The 24,107-nt window shown below is 32.9% G+C and overlaps 1 protein-coding gene across 3 annotated transcripts in view; it reads right to left on the reverse strand.

The window, feature by feature from the left end:
* Positions 1-8,769: 8,769 nt before the first annotated feature.
* The window catches only part of LOC145306587 (uncharacterized), an 86,391-nt gene continuing 71,053 nt past the window's right edge, over positions 8,770-24,107 (reverse strand). For all 3 annotated transcript variants that reach the window (XM_080148790.1, XM_080148789.1, XM_080148788.1), the window contains exons 46-62: positions 23,950-24,030; positions 23,620-23,676; positions 22,561-22,670; positions 22,097-22,194; positions 20,564-20,639; positions 19,984-20,040; positions 19,410-19,485; positions 19,166-19,262; positions 17,797-17,844; positions 17,403-17,448; positions 17,142-17,205; positions 16,743-16,817; positions 16,460-16,574; positions 16,056-16,167; positions 10,641-10,718; positions 10,209-10,289; positions 8,770-9,855 (exon numbers count right to left, since the gene is read on the reverse strand). In XM_080148790.1, the coding sequence (XP_080004916.1) occupies positions 9,792-9,855; positions 10,209-10,289; positions 10,641-10,718; positions 16,056-16,167; positions 16,460-16,574; positions 16,743-16,817; positions 17,142-17,205; positions 17,403-17,448; positions 17,797-17,844; positions 19,166-19,262; positions 19,410-19,485; positions 19,984-20,040; positions 20,564-20,639; positions 22,097-22,194; positions 22,561-22,670; positions 23,620-23,676; positions 23,950-24,030 (1,335 nt within the window). In that variant the 3' untranslated portion in view covers positions 8,770-9,791. The remainder of the gene's footprint in view (positions 9,856-10,208; positions 10,290-10,640; positions 10,719-16,055; positions 16,168-16,459; positions 16,575-16,742; positions 16,818-17,141; positions 17,206-17,402; positions 17,449-17,796; positions 17,845-19,165; positions 19,263-19,409; positions 19,486-19,983; positions 20,041-20,563; positions 20,640-22,096; positions 22,195-22,560; positions 22,671-23,619; positions 23,677-23,949; positions 24,031-24,107) is intronic.

Genomic DNA, 24,107 nt, shown 5'->3' on the forward strand with positions numbered 1-24,107 from the left:
CTATTGGTATACTTAAAATATTAAAGATATCTTATCTAGTTAAGTCAGGTAGAAAGCAAGTACAAATTCGCATTCAATCCAGGAAGGGAGGGGTCATTGGGCTTTCTAAAATATTACATTAGTCCCCAAAGTTTTATTATAACGTTTTCTTATTCAATAGCTTAATAACTTTTGGGACTTTTTTCGAAATTTTAATTAGTATGTTCATTAATCTTAATATCCATCCGTTTCAACCACTAATTGTACAGGACAAGGACGTCCAAGCTTTTTTTTATATTGGGGGGAGGAGGGTTCAAAATTCAAAAATTTTGCCTAGGCATCTCAAAATTCAATTTGGGCGGGGTATCAATTTATCTACTATTGTCTTATCCCTTTAGATCCCTGATTTCATGTACATTTATCTGATTGATTTATTCATTTGTGTTCCTTCATATGCGCTAAAATTTAGAAATTACTGTAAATTAAAATTGATGGTTGAAACGTTTGAAAAATCAACTTAATGAAACAATCAATCAAATTTTACTAGTCCCAAAAGTTATTAAGCCAACGAATAAGAAAACATTATTTTGAAATGTTGGGGATAAATGTAATAATCAGGTATAAGGTTAGAAGGGATAGGACAAAGGTCAATAAATTAATGTATAGCCCTAATGATGATACACAAAAATACGCCAACTGTAAATCAAAATTGGGGGTTGAAACGTTTGAACACTCAACTTAATGAAACAACCAATCAAATTTTACTAGTCCAAAATGTTGTTATTCCAAAAAATAAGAAAACATTATTTTGAAATGTTAGGGACAAATGTAATAAAGCTTTATTAAAATAAAACATGTGATGTTTTATTAGCAATTTTCCTAGCACAGTAAAAAATGTTTTCTGTGTTCTCTTCATCCCTAAATCAACACTTCATAAAAGATAGGCGAAGAATTGTCGTAAAAAAATTTAATCAAAAATAAGTCATTTAAAGCTGTCATTCAAGTTTTGAAGAAATAAAGGAACACCAATAAAGAAAATATTATCAAGTAAGAATTATTAAAATGTATAATATAGATACATACTCCCAAATTCAGCCAATAGGAATACAGGGGAGGATCAATCTGCCATATATTGGTTAGAAAGTAAACAGAATTTGGTTAGAAAGAGCAATTATCCTTTCATATCATTCGCAAAATGAATCAGCTATAAATAGTCTTTCATAGGATAAGCCTTTGCTTAGGTTAATCATATGGTTAAAAAATTTCTTCCCTCGCATGATGTAAAGCATACAACATAACATATAAAAGAAATCATCTTTAAATAGTTAACTTTTTTTGGGATAAAGATAACTCTTTGGAAATTCCTTATTAAGTTGGGCCCGATTTACCATCTAGATCTACTATATCTATTGGTTCATTATACTATACTTTTGTACTTTCTTTGTAGAATATTTTTTTAAAGGTTATTATTCAAAACAGCTAATTGTTCTTTTAGCTTAAAAATTAAAAAAAAGTATTATAGCCTTAATTAGTTTTTAAGAAGTCCCACACACACAGACACACATCCTGTTTTGCAGTTTTACAACAAATTTACTTACAATATTCTTTGTACTGATGCATAAAATTCTGCTAATTAAGTTCTGACAATCTACAAGTGTTAAAGTTTGTTTGTCCTTCCATTTCAGAGCTTCGCTTTTATGGATGTTGTCATCCTTGTTATATAGTGATTTCTTACCTTGGTATAGGCACCATGTGAAATATAGGTAAAACACATGACACATAATCGAATATTAGAAATAAGCAAGTGTTGAACCTATGTACTTTTTTGTTAAAATGAATGAACATCTATATAGATGTTAAAATTAAAATCTACAAAGAGTCACATATTATCAAATTTGATATGTTTATTACAAAGAGTAGCTTTTATTTCTATAAGATCTTGCCTTATAATTTTTTTTTATTGTAGTAAAATTAAAAATAATCCACACAAAGTCGACATCAAATTGTCTGCATATGAAAGAATTTTAATTCTTATTATTTTTAAAATTAATTAAGGTAACCTTTATTTTTTATAAGTAAGCCTTGGAGAAGTGGATCAAAAGAGTTGATATATGAGTTAGGGGCATTGAAAAGGGGGAGGGGATTAGACTAGCTTTACATAAAGAGTTAGGTATAGCTAAAGGGTACTTAATTGGAAAGAAAGCAGGTAGAGAAGAGAAGAGAGGGGAAGGGGGGGGGGAGTTGATAAGGGTTACTTAGGAAACTTATGTAAGGTTTTTAGTAAAACTTTAAGGTAGGCTTACATTAAAAGTTAGGGACACCTAAATAAATTAACTTATTAAGGTATTCTTAAATGTATGAGAAAGAAGGTAATTTTTCTTTCTTCTCTAACTTGTTTTAAAACATCTTTGACAACCAATGAATAGATATTTAAGATCTAGATGGTCTATCTGGCATCAAATTCTGTTATACATATAAAGGGGTTCCTATAAGACAAACCCCTTTGTTAATTTTTCAACTTTTTTATTTCATGGGTGGGTGATCTCCAACACCACCTTAAATTTTTTTAAAAATACTTTTCTTTTATTTTTGAATTTTTTTGGGGATGAGGTGACCTCTCACACCCCTGTAAAAAAATTTTATCTGAAATTTTTTTATCTTCCATTTTAAAATTTTTCTTCCATGAAATGGGGTGACTTCCCACACCCATGGTACAAATATTTTTTTCTTCCACTTTTAATTTTTCTGGGGATGGGGTAACCCTCTTAAAAAATGTTTTGTCTTCAATTTCAAATTTAATATTTTTTGGAAAAGGGGTGACCTTCCACACCCACTAAAAAGATTTTTCTTGTCAAATTTTTTTTTCTTCAATTTTCATTTTTTTAGGGGTTGGGGTGACCTCGCACAACACCCTACAAATTTTTTTTTAGAATTATGTTTCTTTCATTTCAAAAAAGTAGTTTTAAAACAATTTCTGGATACCTGGAGCGGGGCGGCCAAGCTTTTTTTATTGGGGGGGGGGGTAGATATACCACACTTTTCTGGGATCTTGCTGAGTCAAGTATCAACTGTTGGGAATATCAAAGGATGACTCCATGCAAAATTTGAGGGGAAAAACTGAAAAAAACGTGGTTTTCAAAAGTATGCCCACTTCGTGGGTGTGGGGGGCACTGAACCCGTCACCCCAGGGTCACCAATTATAAAGTCTAGGCGGCCCACAATGCTGAATTTTCACCAAGTGAAAGTCTTGTGTCATTATCTCTTATGAGAAAAAAGTTATTAATTAATTAAAATTTCAAATTGTGATTTTTTGATGGATTTCTTTGATGAAATGACAGGCTGGTCAATTTTTAGGCCATTTTTTGCGGTTTTTGGGCTGTCATGCCCAAACGGTTTGAGATAATCTCACGGGACCTTTTGCCCAACCTAAGTCTGGTTATTTGTGAGGTCTAGGAAAAAAATCAGAATTACGCAAAAGATTATAATTATAATCTTTACACAGAAAAATGGCACGAGGTGAGGGTTTGAGGAGGCAAAATGAGCCGACTAGCGATTTTTGACGACGCGCAGCGACGTCGTGCTTCATCCAATCCAGGATTTTTTTTTCTTAGACCTCACAAATAACCAGACTTAGGTCGGGCAAAAGGTCCCGTGAGATTATCTCAAACCGTTTGGGCGTGACAGCCCAAAAACCGCAAAAAATGGCCTAAAAATTGACCAGCCTGTCATTTCATCAAAGAAATCCATCAAAAAATCACAATTTGAAATTTTAATTAATTAATAACTTTTTTCTCATAAGAGATAATGACACAAGACTTTCACTTTGTGAAAATTCAGCATTGTGGGCCGCCTAGACTTTATAATTGGTGACCCTGGGGTGACGGGTTCAGTGCCCCCCACACCCACGAAGTGGGCATACTTTTGAAAATCACGTTTTTTCAGTTTTTCCCCTTAAAGGAGGGGAAGGAGTCGTTTTAGAGACTTCAAACATCTCTTTGATGTTGAACAACTTTTTGAGGCGCACATTTCTTTATTTATGTTTCATTCGCCTCTGGCTGACCGTTTAGCCGTTATTCGCCGCCGAAGGCGTGATTTTTGGCGATTTTTGCCGTTTCCAAGGTTTTAATGGACAGTTAGGAGGGGAAAGAGTTGTCCAATCAAGTTGATGATGAAGTACATTTTTGTAGGCAATTGCATTGGCTAAATTTCATGTGAAGTAAATTTTTTTGTACCTCTAACCGGTTTTGCTCCAGCTGAATCGATTTACAGATACCCCCTAAAAACCGGAAAAAACCGGTTTTTTATAAAATTCACGGCCGGTTTTGGCCGGATCCGGCTCAAATTTTGCATGGAGTCATCCTTTGATATTCCCAACAGTTGATACTTGACTCAGCAAGATCCCAGAAAAGTGTGGTATATCTACGGGGGGGGGGGAAATTTTTTTAAGGGGGTAATTTAAATTTTATTAAATATTTAGTATTAAAAATGCACTGGAAGCGCGCCAAAAATTTTTTTGTTAGAGATTTTTTATTTTGTGGGGGGGGGTATTTATCCCTCCTCAAATTGTTTGAGGGGGTTAATCCCCACTTCACCCCCTCTTGGACATCTATGCCTGGAGGATCAGGACCTTCAGAATTATACATGGAACCTGAAATTGACTTGTATACCTATATTTCTTACTAGTGGCTATGCCCCTAGAGGCCTCTAGGGGCACTTGAGGAGGGGGAGTCGAATTTGATTACCCAATATCTTATTTTAGATTTTATAAGAAAAAGTAAAAAAAAAATTTGGATCATGGAAAGAAAACAAAGTTTCCGATTTCGTCGTTATTTCACAGTAACCTTTCTCCTATTTCTACCCCCTGCGGGGGGCTCTAGCCCTGCAGGGCATATTTTCTAACCCTGCGGGACAATCATTAAAATTTACTTAACCTAACCTAACCTAAAATAACCCTTCAAAAGCTACTGTGAAAATACGATGAAACCGGCAACTTCGTTTTCTTTCCATGATCCAAAATTTTGTTGGGTAAAAAATTTTTTTTTTTTTGGGGGGTGGTGCCCTGCCCTCCCATCATCATTTTTAATTTTAGTTAAAAAATTTTAAAAAAAAATTGGAGGGGGGGTATTTTTCATTTTTGGGGGCGTTGGGGGTATCCCAAAATAGTTATAAACCTTCCCGGGACTTATGAGAAGCTACCTTGTTAAGGAGAACCCTTCGGTACAGACACACAGACAGACACACAAACTTCCTGTTACTTTAGTATAAGGATGAGGATGTACTACTACAGGTTTGGGGGGATGTTTTATGGGGTTCAGAAAACCCTCCCCCAAATAAAATAAAATGGAGGGGATGAAAAATATATCTCCCAAAAAGTTGTATTTTGTTCCAAGTTTTTTTTTTATGTTTTTTTTGGTGATCCCCCCCCCCCCCCCTAAGTAAAAAAGGATGTAAAAACAAAGGTTGTTGAATAAAAGTGTGGAGGAAGCGAAAATTCATTATCAAACAGGGGACATGCACAATTTTTTTTAGCCCTCTAGCTTTAATAGGAGCTGAGATAATGGGGGGGGGGGCATTGAACTACTGATAAAGGTGCGGCAAGGGGCCCAACTGTTAAGGGTTAAGTCTCACAAATTATGGATCCCGATTGACCATCTAGTTCTATTATATCTATTGGTTAATTATACTGTAGTACTGCTGTACTTCCTTATTATTTTTTTGGTTATTTTTTAAAACAGCAAATCGTTCTTTTAGCTTGAATTAAAAAAAAATATTATGGCCTTAATTAGTTTCAAATGAAGTTTCTATTTAATTCCCATGAACACACAGACATACATCCTATATTTGTTATACATAATTGCGGCTACTTCTCTAAACTTTAAAGATGTAAGATTTATAAAGAAAGATTTTATTTTTTTTTTTGTACAGAGTGATTTCTTTGCTTGGTATACAGGCACTACATGAAATATAGATAAATCACATGACTCATAATCAAATATTTGAAATGGAAAAAGTGCTGAATCTTTGATCCTTTTTTGTTAAATTGAATGAACTACTATGGCGATGTGAAAATTAAATTCTACAAAGAGTTATATTTAAAACTTATTACAAAGAGTATGCTTTTAGTTCTATATGATTCTATAAGATTTTTTTCTATTGTATTAAAGTTTAATTTGATCCACAAAATGTTTTGTTAAAAAATATATCAAATTGTTAAGCTGGGAAACAATTTTATTCATTATTTTTTTTTAATAAATTAACGACACCCTTAGGTAACCCTAGGTGGAGAATTAAATGAAAAGGGAGGATTTATAAGGCTGGGGCATCATAAAGGGAGAGGGGTTTATGATAGGGATTCCTAAATCTTTTACTTAAAAGATAGGAAGAGTTTTTATTAATCAGCTAAAAAATCTCTTAATTAGTAAAAACAAGATTAAGATTAAGAGAAAAAATGTAGAAAACTTAAAATAGAATATAAAGCCTCATTCATGATAATTTTTAACGCCTCTAAGTCTAATGAAACTTTGCTAATGAAAATTTTCTTATATAACCCCAATTGAAAGAACACCAAGGGACGGGGGGAGGAGGGGAATGGTGAGGAGTGTTATGGCGGCGGCTATTCATTGGGGGGGAATCGTTTGAAAAGGGTAGATGTGGAGGGGGGGCTGGCAAAGGAAGACAACTTAGGGCACCTTATATTGATATGATAGGTTTATGTAAGGCTAAAGTATTCCTATCAAAATCTTTATCTAAGCTTGACATTACTAAATTTAAGGGTAGACTATCTCCCCTAAACTAAAGTAAGGCTAAAGATACCCTTATTTTTAAGGGGTCCCTAATAAAACGTTTGTGATTAGCTCTAATATTATCATTTATTTATTGTTAAGAAACAAAATATGTTACATAATTCAAAACATTAAATATGCTTAACTATTAATTTAGATTTTACTAGTTAAAAAAAAGAATTCTTGGTTCTAAAAAAAATTAAATGATATTTCTAAAATTATTATAAAACTAAACTTCTTTAGAACTAAATTTTACTAAGGGCAGTGTTAGAGTTTAAAATTGGTATAGTATTTCTAAAGAAGTTGTATCAACTTTTTTGCTTTTTATTTAAGATAGCTAGCCGGTTCTTTCAGTAAGTAGTAGATGTAAAATTTTTCATAGAATTCAGATATGCAATCGGTTTTTTTGTAGACCTCTTATTTTTAAAGTAATTTAAGTTTTAAAAAAAAAAAATTAAGTCGGTTTTAAGGTACTAAAACGCAACAAAATAAAATAAGAAAATGGCCAGTATGAACAAAAATAGTAAGATCTTTAATTTAACACCTTACTTTTAAAATTCTGTTGAGTAATTATTGAAAAAATCTATTTTTTTAAAGCTCGGTTTAATGAAAACTTTAGACCTAAATATTTTCTCAAACAGACATAAAAAACATGGGTTCATATATACCTTTAAAATCAGAAAAATATTACGAATATATTCTAAGCAAAATTGAAAAAGTTTTATAAAACTATTACAAAAAAAATAAGTTGATTTTAAGAATCATAATTTTCGGCTTTAAAGGGTTAGCTTGAACCAAACCTGAACTAAACCTAAACAAAAGACAATGCAATGTAGCAGATATTTTTTAAACACAAGAAACAATAATGTATTTTTAACTGCATTGTTTTGAAGTTTATAAACAGACTGATGCATATTTGTTCATAATTTTTCATTCTTTACATGTTCTTTAATATCACTATATTTATTGTAGTATCTATTGTATATATTGTATGAACGTTCTCCTTTTTTTCTGGCAATTCTATAGGTTAATTTTATAGATTAAGCTTCCCGATTCGTCAATTTTTGCGATTTGTGATTGGCTAGTTTAGTAGTTACAATTCTTAAAATAAACTTTTTATTTTTTCTATTTTTTATTACAATTTTTAAAAACTTTTTCAATTTCGCTTAGAATGGATTCATATTATTTTTCTCATTCTAATGGTATATATGAACCCATATTTTTTATGTCTGTATGAGAAAATATTTAGGTTTAATGTTTTGATTAAACCGAGGTTAAAAAAATAGATTTTTTCAACAATTACTCAACAGAATTTTAAAAGTAAGGTGTCAAATTAAAGATCTTACTATTTTTGTTCATACTGGCTATTTTCTTCTTTTATTTTGTTGCGTTTTAGTACCTTAAAACCGACTTAATTATTTTTTTAAAAAACTTAAATTACTTAAAAAATAAGAGGTCTACAAAAAAAACGATTGCATATCTGAATTCTATGAAAAATTTTACATCTACTACTTACTGAAAGAACCGGCTAGCTATCTTAAATAAAAAGCAAAAAAGTTGATACAACTTCTTTCATACTAAGGAGAATTAACTTTAATTAAATAAAATACTTTTTAAAATCAAAACATAAACAAAATGACAATGACAATTTTTAAGACAAAAATGGTCCAAGTAAATTTATTCGCAATCTTGCAGGCAAAAAGTTATTGTTTTTGTAGTTTTTTTAGTAGTGTTAAACGAAATTAAAAGTTTTAACGATTTTAAAATCAAAGGTTAGTCAGTTATTTGAAAGCCTGTAAGATACACCTGGGTTTAATACTGAATTCTAGATTAATATAAGGTACTGGTATAATACAACAGTTGAAAAATTATGTGAGACATTCTATTTCAAAGCATAAATTAAAACTCAAAAAGATGCCATTAGGCTGCTTTTAATTATTTATATAGTTTCATTTTATTCATATACAAACTTATTTTTCATTTGCTTGTGTCTTCGGGCATTTTATTGGGTAAAAAAAAGGAAAATTGTAATTGTTTGAAATGAATATTCTTAAAAATTGGTTATATCTTTAATTCCTTATTTTTGTTGTAATACCTCACATAAGAACTCAACTGTTAACAAGCTCATAATAGTAAGACCAGGGAAACAAGGGATAAAGCAACAGCACAAAATTTATTTTCGCGCCAACAATTCGACTGATAAAATCAGAAAACTATGGTACATAATTAATATCAATTAATAAATGCAAAGGGTAGGTAAAATTACTTACATTTTTGATTGGCGAAAATAATTATCTTCATGTTGCATATCCCTGGAGTCCCTGGGTTTGACTGTGTGCATTGTGCATTTATGATACATTAGGCGCGCAAATTAAAAAATCATTTGAAAAATAATAAAAAATCTGTCAAAGTCATAAAAAATTTGTAGATTTTTTTCTGTTTATATTTTTATAATAACATAGGCTTAGACGTGGAGAGGCTCCTACTCCAAATCCCCTTTAAAATCATTAATGGAGGGGGATTTTTTCTAGGGACTTGGTAGCATGCCCCAATCCTTTGCAGAATACTTTGCTTCTCCGGCGCCAGATAAGATATGTGATGTTAAAATTTGACTTTATTGGGATTAAAATATTATATATTACATTTTATTCCAAAAACATTTTTATAACTACAAATTGTCGGTGAAAATAGACAAATTATGCTAAAAAATAAATTTACAAAAGATATTTAATAATAATAAAGAACTATCTTGCATTATTTCACTAAGGTTTGTTAACATTTAAGTCCAATATTTCGCATATACCTCTTTAAGAAGGCAAACAAGCAGAATTTGCTTGGTCGTTTTGGATAATCTTCATCCGAAACTTGGTAAATTGAACCTCTTTAAGAGGTGTCTAGTGCATTAATTGGCTTGGGTTAGTAATTCATTTATGTATATTTAAAGTCTTATTTTTAAAATCACTTATAATTGTTTCAAAGTTTAACGTGTTGTATGTATCTACGGTTACTTCACTCACTTTGTTGTTTTTTTTATAATTGAGTTGTAGGTTTGCCCATGTTGGATAATACTGTTGATGTTCCATGGTTTGGTAATCTAAAATTATAAATAAAAGAACAGGTTAAGGCATTTCCCACAAAATTGTTAATAATATGAAACAATATATAATTTAAAAAGGTGGTTTCCCTTGCAAAACCAAGCACAGAAACTTCCCTCCTTCATTTGACTATAGGGGTAGTTTTTCGTTTGATTGTTTAATATTCTGGTCAGATTATGTTAGTTTCTATTTGGTAATTGAAAGCCCTGCAGGGTTAGAGCACCGCAGGGGTATGCCCCATAAGGTTAGTTAAATAAAAAAAATACCACCCAACCCCATTCTTTTCAACTTATTTTAAAATGTGTTTCAGTGCATGACCGGCACTATGAGGGAAAGCACCAAACAGTCTTACCTGGCCCTAGTACCAGTGTCATACGGATTTTTGAACATAACATCCTGTGCTGAATTACTGTATATTGCAGAGTTATTGCTTCTAGGATAAAAGATGGTGATTAAGTCTTATTTAGAAAAGCTATTACGATAATAAACTAACAATAAGTAGATTGAGAAAGAGGTTATTTTTAAAGTTAGAGGCAAGCTTCCTATCAAATGCTCTTATTAGGTCAAACTGATCTTAATTATAACCAAATGCATAGCATAAAAAAGTACCCTCTTAGTTAAAAATACTATGAAAAAAATAGAGCGAAGTTTAAAATTATGTTTGTGGGGTTGATGCCGTCAATTTTACTAAGTGAAAGCCCCCAACAACAGCTGACATTACGTATATGTTTCGTTATTTTTTTTCGAATTAATTTCGTTGTTGGTATAAAATGATATTATTTACCTTGGCATTAGAGGTGGTCTTGGTGGAGGACGACATTCATCAACATTTCTATTTTTCATCCAAACCTTGCGCTTTGTCCTTAAATAGTCATTTGTATTAATCGTTATAAGGAAAAATCAAATGTTTATCAGTGCTTTCACACATAGTACCCGTTGAGCACAGATACTAAAAAATTGACATAAGAAGGGGGTTAGTTTATCGTTTGTTCATTCTTACTTTAGGCCAGGTTTAGTCAGGTTATATTGGTTACTGGATATCCCAACAGGGTTAAGACACATTTCAAAAATAAGGGGAGGGAGGGGTGTCAGTGCTAACCAGGGTTCTTTCTGTGAAAGCCCCCGTTTCACTACAAAGTAAGTATACAATAGCATGCAGTATTTGTTATCAACACAGAAATTAATTAAATACTTTGATTTAAAATGAATAGTTTTTTTTTCAAATATCTGAAAATTGAAGAAAAAAGTTATTGGTATTTTGTAAGTTCTTGATCATATATCCCATGTATTTTTAGTAGCGAAGCTACTCTATAATTCACTTTGTCCGTCCGTCCGTCCGTCAGTCAGTCCGTCCGTCCGTCCGTCAGTCAGTCCGTCCGTAACGCTATGGGGGAAATGGGATTTACTCAGCTCCTATAAAAGATAGAATGCTGAAATTTTTTGACAACATTCCCATCATTAAGGAGCACAATTGACTAAAAAACATCATTGGCGTTCGGACCGATTTTTAGCAGGTGTTAGGCTATTTTTTTTTATTTTCCACATTTTTCTCCATATCTTCAGTGTTTATGGTCCGATTTTCAAAATTTTTTCAGTTACAGATATCAAAATTAAATTTCCCGTCGTTTAAAGGAACAACCATGAAGGCCAGACTGCCTTTTTAGCAGGTTTTAGGCTATTTTCATTTTTTTTCACATTTTTCTCCATATCTTCAGTGTTTATGGGCCGATTTTCAAAAATTTTTCAGTTATAGATATCAAAATTAAATTTTCCGTCTTTTAAAGAAAACAATCATGACGGCCAGACTGCCTTTTTAGCAGGTTTTAGGCTGTTTTTTTATATATTTAACAATTTTCTCCATATCTTCAGTGTTTATAGTCCGATTTTCAAAATTTTTCAGTTATAGATATCAAAATTAAATTTCCCGTCTTTTAAACAAAATAACCATGACGGCCAGACTGCCTTTTTGGCAGGTTTTAGGCTATTTTTATATATTTAACACTTTTTTCCATATCTTCAGTGTATATGGTCCGATTTTCCAAATTTTTAAGTTAAGGATTTAAAAATTAATTTTTTTGTCGTTTTAATAAAACAAGCATGACGGCCAGACTGCCTTTTATCAGGTTTTTGGCTATTTTTATATGTTTTACATATTTCCCCATATCTTTGTTTATTTTGATGCAATTTTCAAACTTTTATGGGATATCAGTATCAAAATAATTTTTCCCATTGTTATGAGCATCTTTAATATACACATAGCGATTCTAGAGCAAGAAACTTTAACTTTCAGCAATCAACAAACGAAAACTTCAGTCCTATGTAATTTTGGGTCCAGAATCATAATCTGTTAAAACTAAAATCCTATGTCTTCCTATTTGCAATAAAATCGCATTAAAATTGCAACAAATATTTGCGATACCTTATTTTCATCTTATAAGAAACAATAATCCATTTTGCTAAAATAAAAATTAAAGTTTACCATTTATTAAATACTTTCATATCTTTAAATTTACAAAAAAAGATATTTTTTTGCAGAATAATGCCATTTTTGTCAGCGATATAAAAAGTCTCCTTAAAAACAGATTGTTAGAAAAAAAAGTAAATGTAAGTATTATAATATGTTTTTCTGAAGTCATTTAATAAATTTATACAGTAAAAACCAGAATTGTGCAACTTATTTCAATGAAAAGCCAAAAAACGTAATTTGCAAAAAAATTGCAACCCCTAAATCACCTAGAAAAATAAACTTTTAACCAAACTGAAGTAATATGTTTTAAAAAACATTAAAAAATATTAATCTTTTATAAAAGAAAGTTTGTTAGAAAAGTTCTAATCAAATAGAACAGGGCAAAATTATTTTTTCAAAATGTAAACAAACACTTAACTTTGAATATTTCTATACTTTTTCTAAAACTTAAAAATCAAATCGTACTTAAAATAAATGTTTTGTTTGTTAAATCTTCTTGTGGCGAGATTTTTAAATGTTATTTTTTTATATGTATTGAATAATCATAAAAAAAAGAAAAAAAATTGCATTAAGCCGATTCAAATATATTAAATATTTCCTTATTAAGGCAGCAAAATAAAAAAAGGTGTTAAATAAAAATTATTTATATTTATTTCTTAAGCTGTATAACTTTTAAAAAAATTTTAAAACATGATTTTTGCTAAAATAGATATTTTTTCATTAAAAGGAAATATTGTTTATCAAATCAGCTGTTATCAACGAATATATCGTTTTCTTATGTTGGGCTACGAATAGTAATTTCAAGGGATCGACAGCCGCGCACAAGCCTAAAATTCCGCAGGTGTGCAAAATAAGATTTTAATAAGGAGAATTGTCTGTTAAGAAACAAGTTTAGATTTCCAGCTTAATTTTAAAGATATAATATGACGATTTAAGTGAGGCTTACCCGCGGCTGTTGAACCCTGTTAATTTAAATTAAAAACTATATATCTTTAACAGTCTTTAACCCCTTTCCGCATCTTAACCAGTTGTACTTAGCAGCTCCGCCGCAGATGGTGGTTGGCGGGAAAACTTTTTCATGAATTTTTTTTCATGAAGCTTTAGTTTAAAATTTTTAGTTTCCAGCCTAAAATATAAGAAGTAGGATGTCCTCCTTATTGAACAAAACTCAAATAAAAGTTGGGTACGATTTAGGAAGCGAAAAAGCTATATATTTCTGTCCACAAAATGCTGATTTTTACTTTTTTAATTAACAGCTTTTGTTGATATAATTATCATATTCATCTGATTTTTAGATTACTCACAACAATTTTATAAGCGAAGCATCTCTATATTCAAATGTATGTTCTTCAACAGTATTTACGTAATTTTGCAACTTTATGTACAATTTTGTTTAATAACTACAAATTAATTGCCTGCTTATAAAGTTCTCACATTCTACGAGAGTTATTGTTCGTTTGTTCTTTGCTAGAGCTTCGCTTTTCTTATGTTGTCATTCTTGTTAATTAACCATTACAGATCGGAGGGGGGGGCTCCAAGAGCCCCCCCCCCCTCTAGTTTTTTCAATCTCATTTTTTTTGCAGGGAAGATGGAGAGCTGTGACTTCATGACTTTTTAAGTTTAGTAATTATACGTCGGCAAGAGTTGATTTTATTAGGATATCTGGTCTGTGTCGGTCGTGGTGTCCGGTCAAAGTCGGTTGGGTAGCACCAAAATTAGAAAAAATTCTAAATAAATCTTAATTTCTACATTATGACTTTTGTATATAAGGTAGAAACCTAATTTTTTTTTGGTGAATACTTAGATATCAATGACCTTCTGAGAAAAGTGGTGTTATGACCGTTTGACCTCTCCCTGACCGACTTTATGACCGATTTTTGTCCGGCTTTTACTACAGACATATACTTTGAATATCGTGGCTTCTATTACAGCTAGAGACCTATAATTTTTTTTGGTAAATCCTTGAGCAACAATGAACAGATAAAAATATAATTAGCGCCGCCAACCGCCGTTTTACCGCCGTAACCGCCGAAAATGGCGGTTTCCGTTATTTGCCGTTTTTCGGCGATGACCAGAAAAAGTAATTTTTTTGTTATGAAAAATAAAAGTTCGTCCTAAATTTTGGTCATCCTAACTGCAAAATTGGCCGCTCTACAGCTGTTTTAAAATTTGTTATTTGGATGCCCCAGAAATAGACATTAATAAAAGGATCACAACATCTATAACAGCGAAGCTCTGAAACGGTAGGACAAACGAACTTTAACACCTGTAGAGTGTCAGAACTCATTAATCAATATATAAAAGTATAAAAGTCGAAAAATTGTAAGTAAATTTGTTAAAAACTGATGAAATACAGGATATTGTTTAAGGACATACTTACATTTTTATGACTTGATTATAGAGATGCTTCGCTTATAAAATTGTACTTTGTTGTCCTTGTACTTAGTATTCCAAAAATTAGATCAATCGGATATAATATCACATACAAATTCGTTGTTATAAAAGTTAAAAAATGACATGTTTAAAATGGACGGCCGGACATTCTTGTATTAATTATAGAGTTGCTACGCTTTCTAAATTGTATCTAACTACAAAAGGAATCACCATACAAAGTTTCAAATTGATGGGAAAACTATAACATGCAATAATTAACAAAAAAAGCTATCCATTCTAGACAGACGGACGGACTGACCCTAATTATAGAAACGCAAACTTTTCATAATTAGAAAAGCTTTGCTTTTAAATATATAAAATCACATTTTAATTCAATAAGTTACGACCTTTCAATTAGTGTTAATTATAAAAAGTTTAACATTTAACTTATGTAATTCAAATTATGCTTTGGCTACTGCATCTGGGCCCTATTTTTTCATTTGCAAATTGAATACATGTTTGCGGGAGATAATTTAAATTTCGTCTTGGTTACCGCAAAATAATGCGGCACTGCTTTGACTCTAATAAAAAAACTCCAATGCTAATTGCCTAATAACACGTTTTTTTATAATATTATTTCTTATAAAATCAAATACGAACGCTATTGCATTAAAAATCTGTTATAAATTACAACAAATTAATATTATTATTTTTTTACCACTGGGAGTTATTTATATGAACATTTATGTTATGTTGTGAACATTTTAGCAGACAATTATTTATTTTAAATTTATAAAGGTAAAATTTTCAGGGATATAAAAAAAAAGTTTAGATTTTTTTTCATTTTAAAAGATAATTTAATTAATTGTCAATAATCGTATTTCAATATAATATATTTTTGATAGGCAATATATTAGTCCTAAAAATTGAAAGTCGTCGTACTGATTTTAATGATAAGGTTTTTAATTTTTTAAAAAAAACTTAAATATCTCTGAAGAAGGGGAAAGAAGGATTTAACTGTAAATGAAAACATGAAATATAGGCCTTAATTTTATCGCCACACTTTGCGGATTCTTGCGGAAAGGTGTGGATAGTATAATTCGCCTCTGACTCTATGTGTATAATTTACTTTGACCATCGTCATCATGCAAAATAAAACAAGGTTTCATGTCTATTTTATCCAATAAATCTATTCTTGATTTTAGTAAAAACCTTTTAAATCTACCTGTACGTATTCCCATCGACGATTTTTTTTGCTTCGCTGCTTATGGATGTTGTCATCCTTGTTTTATTCTTAACACATTGCATTGTATTAATACACCATTTTAATGTTTTTTCGACTTTAAACAATAAACTAACCTGTAGAAGAAAACAAATGCTGCTACGAAGACGACATTCAAAGAGATGAGAACCACCGCCACGGATATTATTGTGCTCTGAGGACTACACACAAAACTGGGATCCGAAAAATCTTAATGAAAAAAAAATTTAGCAGAAGCCTCAGTTTAAAGCAGAAAAGTGCAGATAAGGGTGTATTCACCCCCTAGCAAACAAGGGGTGGATACATTCCCTAGACTTAGAGGTACATTCCCCTACACTGTTCTAATGCAAGGTGGCATTACAGGGGTGGACATTACAACCCCCGAAAACGAACAAGGGAGGTGTCAATTTGTAAAGTAAAACCTCCTTTAAAATCAAAAACAAATCAAGCTATTAAGATATTTTTAGTGCTTCGTTGGTGAAAAGTTTTTTTTAAAACTTACCATAACCTACAAATGAAGGATAGTATTGTGAAGATTGTGGGAACGCACTGGGAGTTGTCGCCATATCTGGGAATCTTCCTTTACCCATGTTACTCGGTGGGTGGGGCTTGGTAACCTTAACAATTATGATTTTGTTATTGTTATCAACAAGGAAAAGACCAATATTTTTTAATGCATGTTATTTTTTAGAATGAACAAGTAAAAATCATTTTTGGCGCAAAAAAAAATGGGCGTCAAATCTAGTTTTGATGCAAAATGCCGCAATTAATTTTTAGACTTTTACCTGATCTTCTCCGACTGTTAATCTGAGTCCTAGGACCGTTTTCTCGGGAATAAGGTTTCCGGGCAAATTCAAATCCTACAAATATTGAAATAAGGATGACAACATCCATAGAAAAACAAACTAATTTAATAAAACAGCAATTTGTCTTTTATAAAACCAATAAAAACTACGTTTTTTCCCTAATCATATCGAAAAGCGGATTGACGGGCGGCCAGTGTGATTTATTGAGTTGATAATCATTGGTCAGATAGCTAGAAACATAAATATAATCTATAAGTAGAAATAAAAAAAACATATATAGACAAACGGACAAAGTACATTATATAAGAGCATATGAAACTAAGTGGAAGCGGTTTAAAGTCCCACTTGTGAATTAATTAATTTAAATATGTTGCTCACCTTTTCATTCGGTGGTATTGTAGCAGTTACCACTGATGGAATTGTTTGTGTGCTGCGAGACTCTCTGTAAATTATAAAGATGATTTTATAGATAATTCTATTATATATCCATGGAAGGTGTCTAGAAAGAAATACAACTCCACCCCCCCCCCATTTTTCTTTAAAAAAAGAAATTGAAAATAAAGGGTACATTATTACCTCTCCTCTCCATTAGAAATAATATAGACAAATATATTTCTAGATGGATAGAAAATAATTTACCTGGTATAATTAAAAGTAGAAGGATCTCCAGAATTTTTGTAATAACCTTAAACAAATGTTCATTATATTTAAATCTTAAAAAAAAAGACAAACATGACAATATACATATGTCGAAAGCGAAGGATAAAAATTAAAAGAAATCTGTGAAAATTTCACCAGTGATTTGAGTAAAGCACACCACTCTTCTTACACCCCTTAGATATCCTACTTTAGATATATTTGGCTTATAGGGGCGGACAAAGGGAATTGATATGTAATGTATTAGTCAAGATATTACCGGATTAAATATCAGAAAGCAATATCAGACAATGGTTGATTTAATTCTTAAAAATATAATCTTCAAAGCACTAATAACAATAATTACTTGACAGATTTGAAATATATTTCAAAATACCTTCAGTTTCATTACCAAGGGATCTTTTACGTCTTCTTCCATACGAATCTAAAATAAAATATAAAAAAATTGTCTTTGTTTTTTTGCGTACTTGTAGCTTTACAACTCTTCCTACATGATTTGTCTGTCTCAGTCGTCTGTCTGTATTTTGAGAGCATGGTACAAGTTCAAAAACCTCCTGATATGACTGGACTGTCTGTACATATCTATATATGTATACCTGTATCTTGAGAGCATGGTACAGGTTCCCAATCTCCTGGCATGACTGGTCTGTCTGTCTGTCTGTCCGTCTGTCTGTATCTATCTTTATATGTATGCCTGTATCTTGAGAGCATGGTACAGGTTCACAAACCTCCTGGCATGAATGGTCTGTCTGTCTGTCCGTCTGTCTGTATCTATCTATATATGTATACCTGTATCTTGAGAGCATGGTACAGGTTCACAAACCTCCTGGCATGAATGGTCTGTCTGTCTGTCCGTCTGTCTGTATCTATCTATATATGTATACCTGTATCTTGAGAGCATGGTACAGGTTCACAAACCTTCTGGCATGAATGGTCTGTCTGTCTGTCTGTCTGTACCTATCTATGTATGTATACCTGTATCTTGAGAGCATGGTACAGGTTCACAAACCTCCTTGCATGAATGGTCTGTCTGTCTGTCTGTACCTATCTATGTATGTATACCTGTATCTTGAGAGCATGGTACAGGTTCACAAACCTCCTGGCATGAATGGTCTGTCTGTCTGTCCGTCTGTCTGTATCTATCTATATATGTATACCAGTATCTTGAGAGCATGGTACAGGTTCACAAACCTCCTGGCATGACTGGTCTGTCTGTCTGTCAGTCTGTGTGTACCTATCTATCTACATATGTATACCTGAATCTTGAGAGCATGGTACAGGTTCACAAACCTCCTGGCATGAATGCTCTGTCTGTCTGTCCGTCTGTCTGTACCTATCTGTATATATATGTATACCTGTATCTTGAGAGCATGGTACAGGTTCACAAACCTCCTGGCATGAATGGTCTGTCTGTCTGTCTGTACCTATCTATGTATGCATACCTGTATCTTGAGAGCATGGTACAGGTTCACAAACCTCCTGGCAGGAATGGTCTGTCTGTCTGTCTGTCTGTCTGTCCGTCTGTCTGTATCTATCTATATATGTATACCTGTATCTTGAGAGCATGGTACAGGTTCACAAACCTCCTGGCATAAATGGTCTATCTGTCTGTCTGTCTGTACCTATCTATGTATGTATACCTGTATCTTGAAAGCATGGTACAGGTTCACAAACCTCCTGTCATGACTGGTCTGTCTGTCCGCCTGTCTGTCTATCTGTCTGTATCTATCTATACATATGTATACCTGTATCTTGAGAGCATGGTACAGGTTCACAAACCTCCTGGCAAAACTGGACCGTAGCCACAAAGTTAACTGTAGGCGTAGATGGGAATCTAAAGGCCTGAAATATAATTGTATTAGTCCAAAAAGCAGATAAATATAGGTTTACCTATCATCACATAATTATCCCTAATATATAATTCAAAAGCTACAAAAAAAATTTTTTTGTATAAACATGCTGGTTGATCCGCAAAAAAAAAGATATTACCTTAAAATTGGCAAAAATTGCCTTTGAAGAACTCTCTAATGACAAGGCGGGGAAAATCAAATCATTCAACGGACAACCTGATTATAAAATAGTTTTTAAGGCAATGATTTTAAAATGTTCTGAGAGAGTTTTATGTTCATAGTTCTCGATTTTCAGAAAAGACCATAAAAATATGAAAATTGAATTAAAAATTTTTGCTTTATCCGAAATATATTTTCTACAAATAGTGTAATTAACTTTAAAAATTAGTCGAAAAATATTCTAACTTAAATGATAAACATGCAAAAGGAAAAGTAGCCTTTGCAATATTGCGTAAAATTGTGAGCAAGCTTCCAGGCAATGCGCTTATTAAGTATAACTGTTTTTAATGTTGTATTATAATTAAACGCATTTTAAAAAAAAGTGTTACCTAAGAAGCTCATTTGACTTAAATCTTACAAAATACGCAATATTGCGAAAGCTACTATTCTCTTTATGACGACTCAAGTGTATTCAACAATATGCTACTTCATTTTAAAGTTAAACGGAAAAAATATTTTTAGAGATTAAATGTTACAATTCATAAAACTATTTTCCTGTAGAATCAATAAGGTTTAGAAGTTCTCCATTATCAGTTCTTGCCTCCAAGTTTCTAAAAAAATAAAATACCTTGTTGGTCTTTTGTGTTGTAAATGAATCAACATAAATTTTGTCTACGTCGTTATTGTAACATCATCTCGAGGGATAAAACAATGGCCGATAAATTCATGTATATCACTAATGATGATACACAAAACTACACCTTTATGAACAGACCAAAAAAAATCGATGAAAGTACCCAAAGTTGTTAAGTCAACCAATAAGAAAACGTTATTATACAACTCTGGGGACTTGTGTAATTAACAGCAAAGTGTCCCCTCCCTCCCTGTTCAGTAACGGCCTGTTTTTGTTAAATCTAAAAGGTTGATACATAAAATCGCTGGAAGGACAGACAAACGGAGTATTAGGTTATAAGTTCCAGCCATCTATCTCTTATATCAGTTGAGTAAACCACATATCCGTAATATCTCATAGCATTTTATATTATTGGTCTGTGATATATTCACACAAAAATATCACCTGTCTATCTTAGCTTGCAGTCAATAAAATCTTAAGAAATAACATTTAGCAGTTACCTGGCAAAAAGACCAAAGGCGGAATTTTCATCAATTTCGATTCTTAGTTGTAAATCTTCACCCAAGCCAACCACGTCTAAAATAAATTAAACAACTTCAAAACATTTTCTTAAAAGCTAGCTTCTTAAATAATGATATTATGAAGGTCTGTTAAATGTATTTGTCTGTATGTAAGTATGAATGTCTGTATGTAAGTATGAATGTTTGTATGTATGTATGTCTGTCTTCGTGTCTGTCTTGTTTGTCTGTATATCTCTAAGCAGGTCATAGTGCCTAATAAATAATGATGTCAAACAATACAAATGACCAATGATATGCCAGCATAAACTTATATTGATCAATAGTAAAATGTATACCGGCCTATCATTGGTCATTTGGATTGTATGATATTTTTTTTTTATTAGGCACTATAAGCTGCTTCGTTTATCTGTCTACCTAATGTGTGGGTATACCAGCAATGCTACCAGTCTTCCTGACCACTCTCATGTCTGTCTGTCTGGTGTGTAAGTATACCTGCAATGCTACCAGTCCTCCTGACCACTCTCATGTCTGTCTGTCTGTCTGGTGTGTAAGTATACCTGCAATGCTACCAGTCCTCCTGACCACTCTCATGTCTGTCTGTCTGTCTGGTGTGTAAGTGTACCTGCAATGCTACTAGTCCTCCTAACCACTCTCATGTCTGTCTGTCTGTCTGGTGTGTAAGTATACCTGCAATGCTACCAGTCCTCCTGACCACTCTCATGTCTGTCTGTCTGTCTGGTGTGTAAGTGTACCTGCAATGCTACTAGTCCTCCTAACCACTCTCATGTCTGTCTGTCTGTCTGGTGTGTAAGTATACCTGCAATGCTACCAGTCCTCCTGACCACTCTCATGTCTGTCTGTCTGTCTGGTGTGTAAGTGTACCTGCAAAGCTACTAGTCCTCCTAACCACTCTCATGTCTGTCTGTCTGTCTGGTGTGTAAGTATACCTGCAATGCTACCAGTCCTCCTGACCACTCTCATGTCTGTCTGTCTGTCTGGTGTGTAAGTGTACCTGCAATGCTACTAGTCCTCCTAACCACTCTCATGTCTGTCTGTCTGTCTGTCTGGTGTGTAAGTATACCTGCAATGCTACCAGTCCTCCTGACCACTCTCATGTCTGTCTGGTGAGTAAGTATACCTGCAATGCTACAAGTCCTCCTGACCACTCTCAAGTCTGTCTGTCTGGTGAGTAAGTATACCTGCAATGCTACCAGTCCTCCTGACCACTCTCATGTCTGTCTGTCTGGTGAGTAAGTATACCTGCAATGCTACCAGTCCTCCTGACCACTCTCATGTCTGTCTGACTGTCTGGTGTGTAAGTATACCTGCAATGCTACCAGTCCTCCTGACCACTCTCATGTCTGTCTGTCTGTCTGGTGTGTAAGTATACCTGCAATGCTACTAGTCCTCCTGACCACTCTCATGTCTGTCTGTCTGGTGTGTAAGTATACCTGCAATGCTACCAGTCCTCCTGACAACTCTCATGTCTGTCTGTCTGGTGTGTAAGTATACCTGCAATGCTACCGGTCCTCCTGACCACTCTCATTCTAATGCCAGGAGTTGGAGCTGTATTGGTTACTATATTAGTTCCTGTTGGCTGGAAGGGAACGCTGAAAAATAAATTATATTTTAAAACTAGTTTGATGCATGTGATACTAACGGTTGCTCACGTAGCTTCAAGGGGCGCTGTTTGAAACGGTTGGTAAAGTTTAGTAATACCCTAACACCGTTGTAAGTTTGAATTAATAATTAAAATAGCCAAAATCCATCCCGAGATGTATGTGAATGAATAATTTAATATAAATCGGACGAGACACAAGACCATTTCATTATAAATCTATGGCTGGATGTACTAAAGGTTAATGGCATGAATTGATCATCCTTCATATACCATCGAAATAGCAATAACCTTTAACATGTTTAATGTTGAAAGAATCACGAAAAGCAAAGAATTCTAAATACTTCAAAATACTTACGTTACAGAAATCCCACCGCCGTTTTCTCTGCCGCCGGCGGTTGGGCGGAAACTAACGGTCTGATCTTCTGCTGTGAACGCACATTCAACTCTAACTGTTTTATCCGTGTCCTAGATTAATAGAAGGCATATTTATTTCCAGAACCTCGTAAAAGTGTCGAACTATGACGTCAGAAAAAAATAACAATTAACCAATGAGAAGCCAGTATTCAATGTAATTGACCAATGGTAAAATATATAGCGGTCTCTTATTGGTTAATTGTTAATTTTTTTCTGACGTCATAGTCAGACACTTTTACTTGGTTCTTATTTCCAATTCTTTTTAGTTTTCTTTATTTCCCTATGTAAAAGTAATAGGATGACTCTCTTTCTTCTGTGCTGTCTGTTTATAGCTTAATCTCGTTTGTGTCTGTCTGTACTTCTTTTTGTCTGTAATACTGCTGATTTCTATTTGGTTCTGTATTGCCTACTAGCCTCTTGGAGCTCTGTATTCGAAGAAGTAAGGAAAGTATGAAAATAGTCTAAAACCAAACTTAGATACAATAATTAAATAGTCTAAAACCACACAGAGACCTATAAGAAGCTTCCATAAAATGAAGAACTCGGTTCGTTAGTTATCGAAATCTTAAGCTACAGATAAAATCCTTACTTCTTAATATTATTTCATAGATTCACTGAATCAACTTGAATAATAACATGGTTATAGTTAGATAGATAGATAGATAAATAGAAATGAAGGTAGAAAGATAGATAGATAGATAGCAACAAAGATAGATGGATAAATAAATAATGTACCTGCATGAAGATTGATTAGCTTGAATAACAATATGGTTTATATACCTTCCGTGTAATTGTTAGATAGATGGATATCAACGAAGATAGATAAATAGATAGCAACAAAGATAGATGGATAGATAGATAATGTACCTGCATGATGATTGGATTAGCTTCAATAATAACATGTTTTATATACCTTCCATGTAATTGTTAAATAGATAGATATCAACCAAGATAGATAGATAGATAACAATAAATATAGATGGATAGATAGATAATGTACCTGCATGATGATTGGATTAGCTTGAATAACAACATGGTTCACATATCTTCCACGACCCTGTAAAGGAAAAACATCATTAAATTTTTTTCTAAGTGCTATCCTATTTCCTATTACATAAAGTAGCCACTAATCCCCCCTCCCCCCCCCCACCATCACCACCCCTCCCTCTCACCGCATTGGGGGGAGGGGGTTAAGGATTAACCCCCCCTCCCCTTTCCTTAGCTACCGTATAACTAACATTCTGTGCCCAAAGGAATACGGAGGGTCATCTCAGACTGACCCCTTCCCCTCCACCCCTCCCACTCCATCCTAAGGTACTTTATAACTTACAGATTGAACAGTGCCACATTCAGTGCCCAGAGGAATACGGAGGGTCATCTCAGACTGACCGGAACCCAGCTCAAAACATGCCTAAATAGATAGTTTAGTTAGGTTAATGTATATAGAATTCGTGGATACTGTAAGTAATTCTCACACACCCTGTTAAA

This window comes from Acartia tonsa, chromosome 14 (assembly GCF_053477335.1).
Source record: "Acartia tonsa isolate MP-2025a chromosome 14, ASM5347733v1, whole genome shotgun sequence".
Taxonomy (NCBI): Eukaryota; Metazoa; Arthropoda; class Copepoda; order Calanoida; family Acartiidae; genus Acartia; species Acartia tonsa.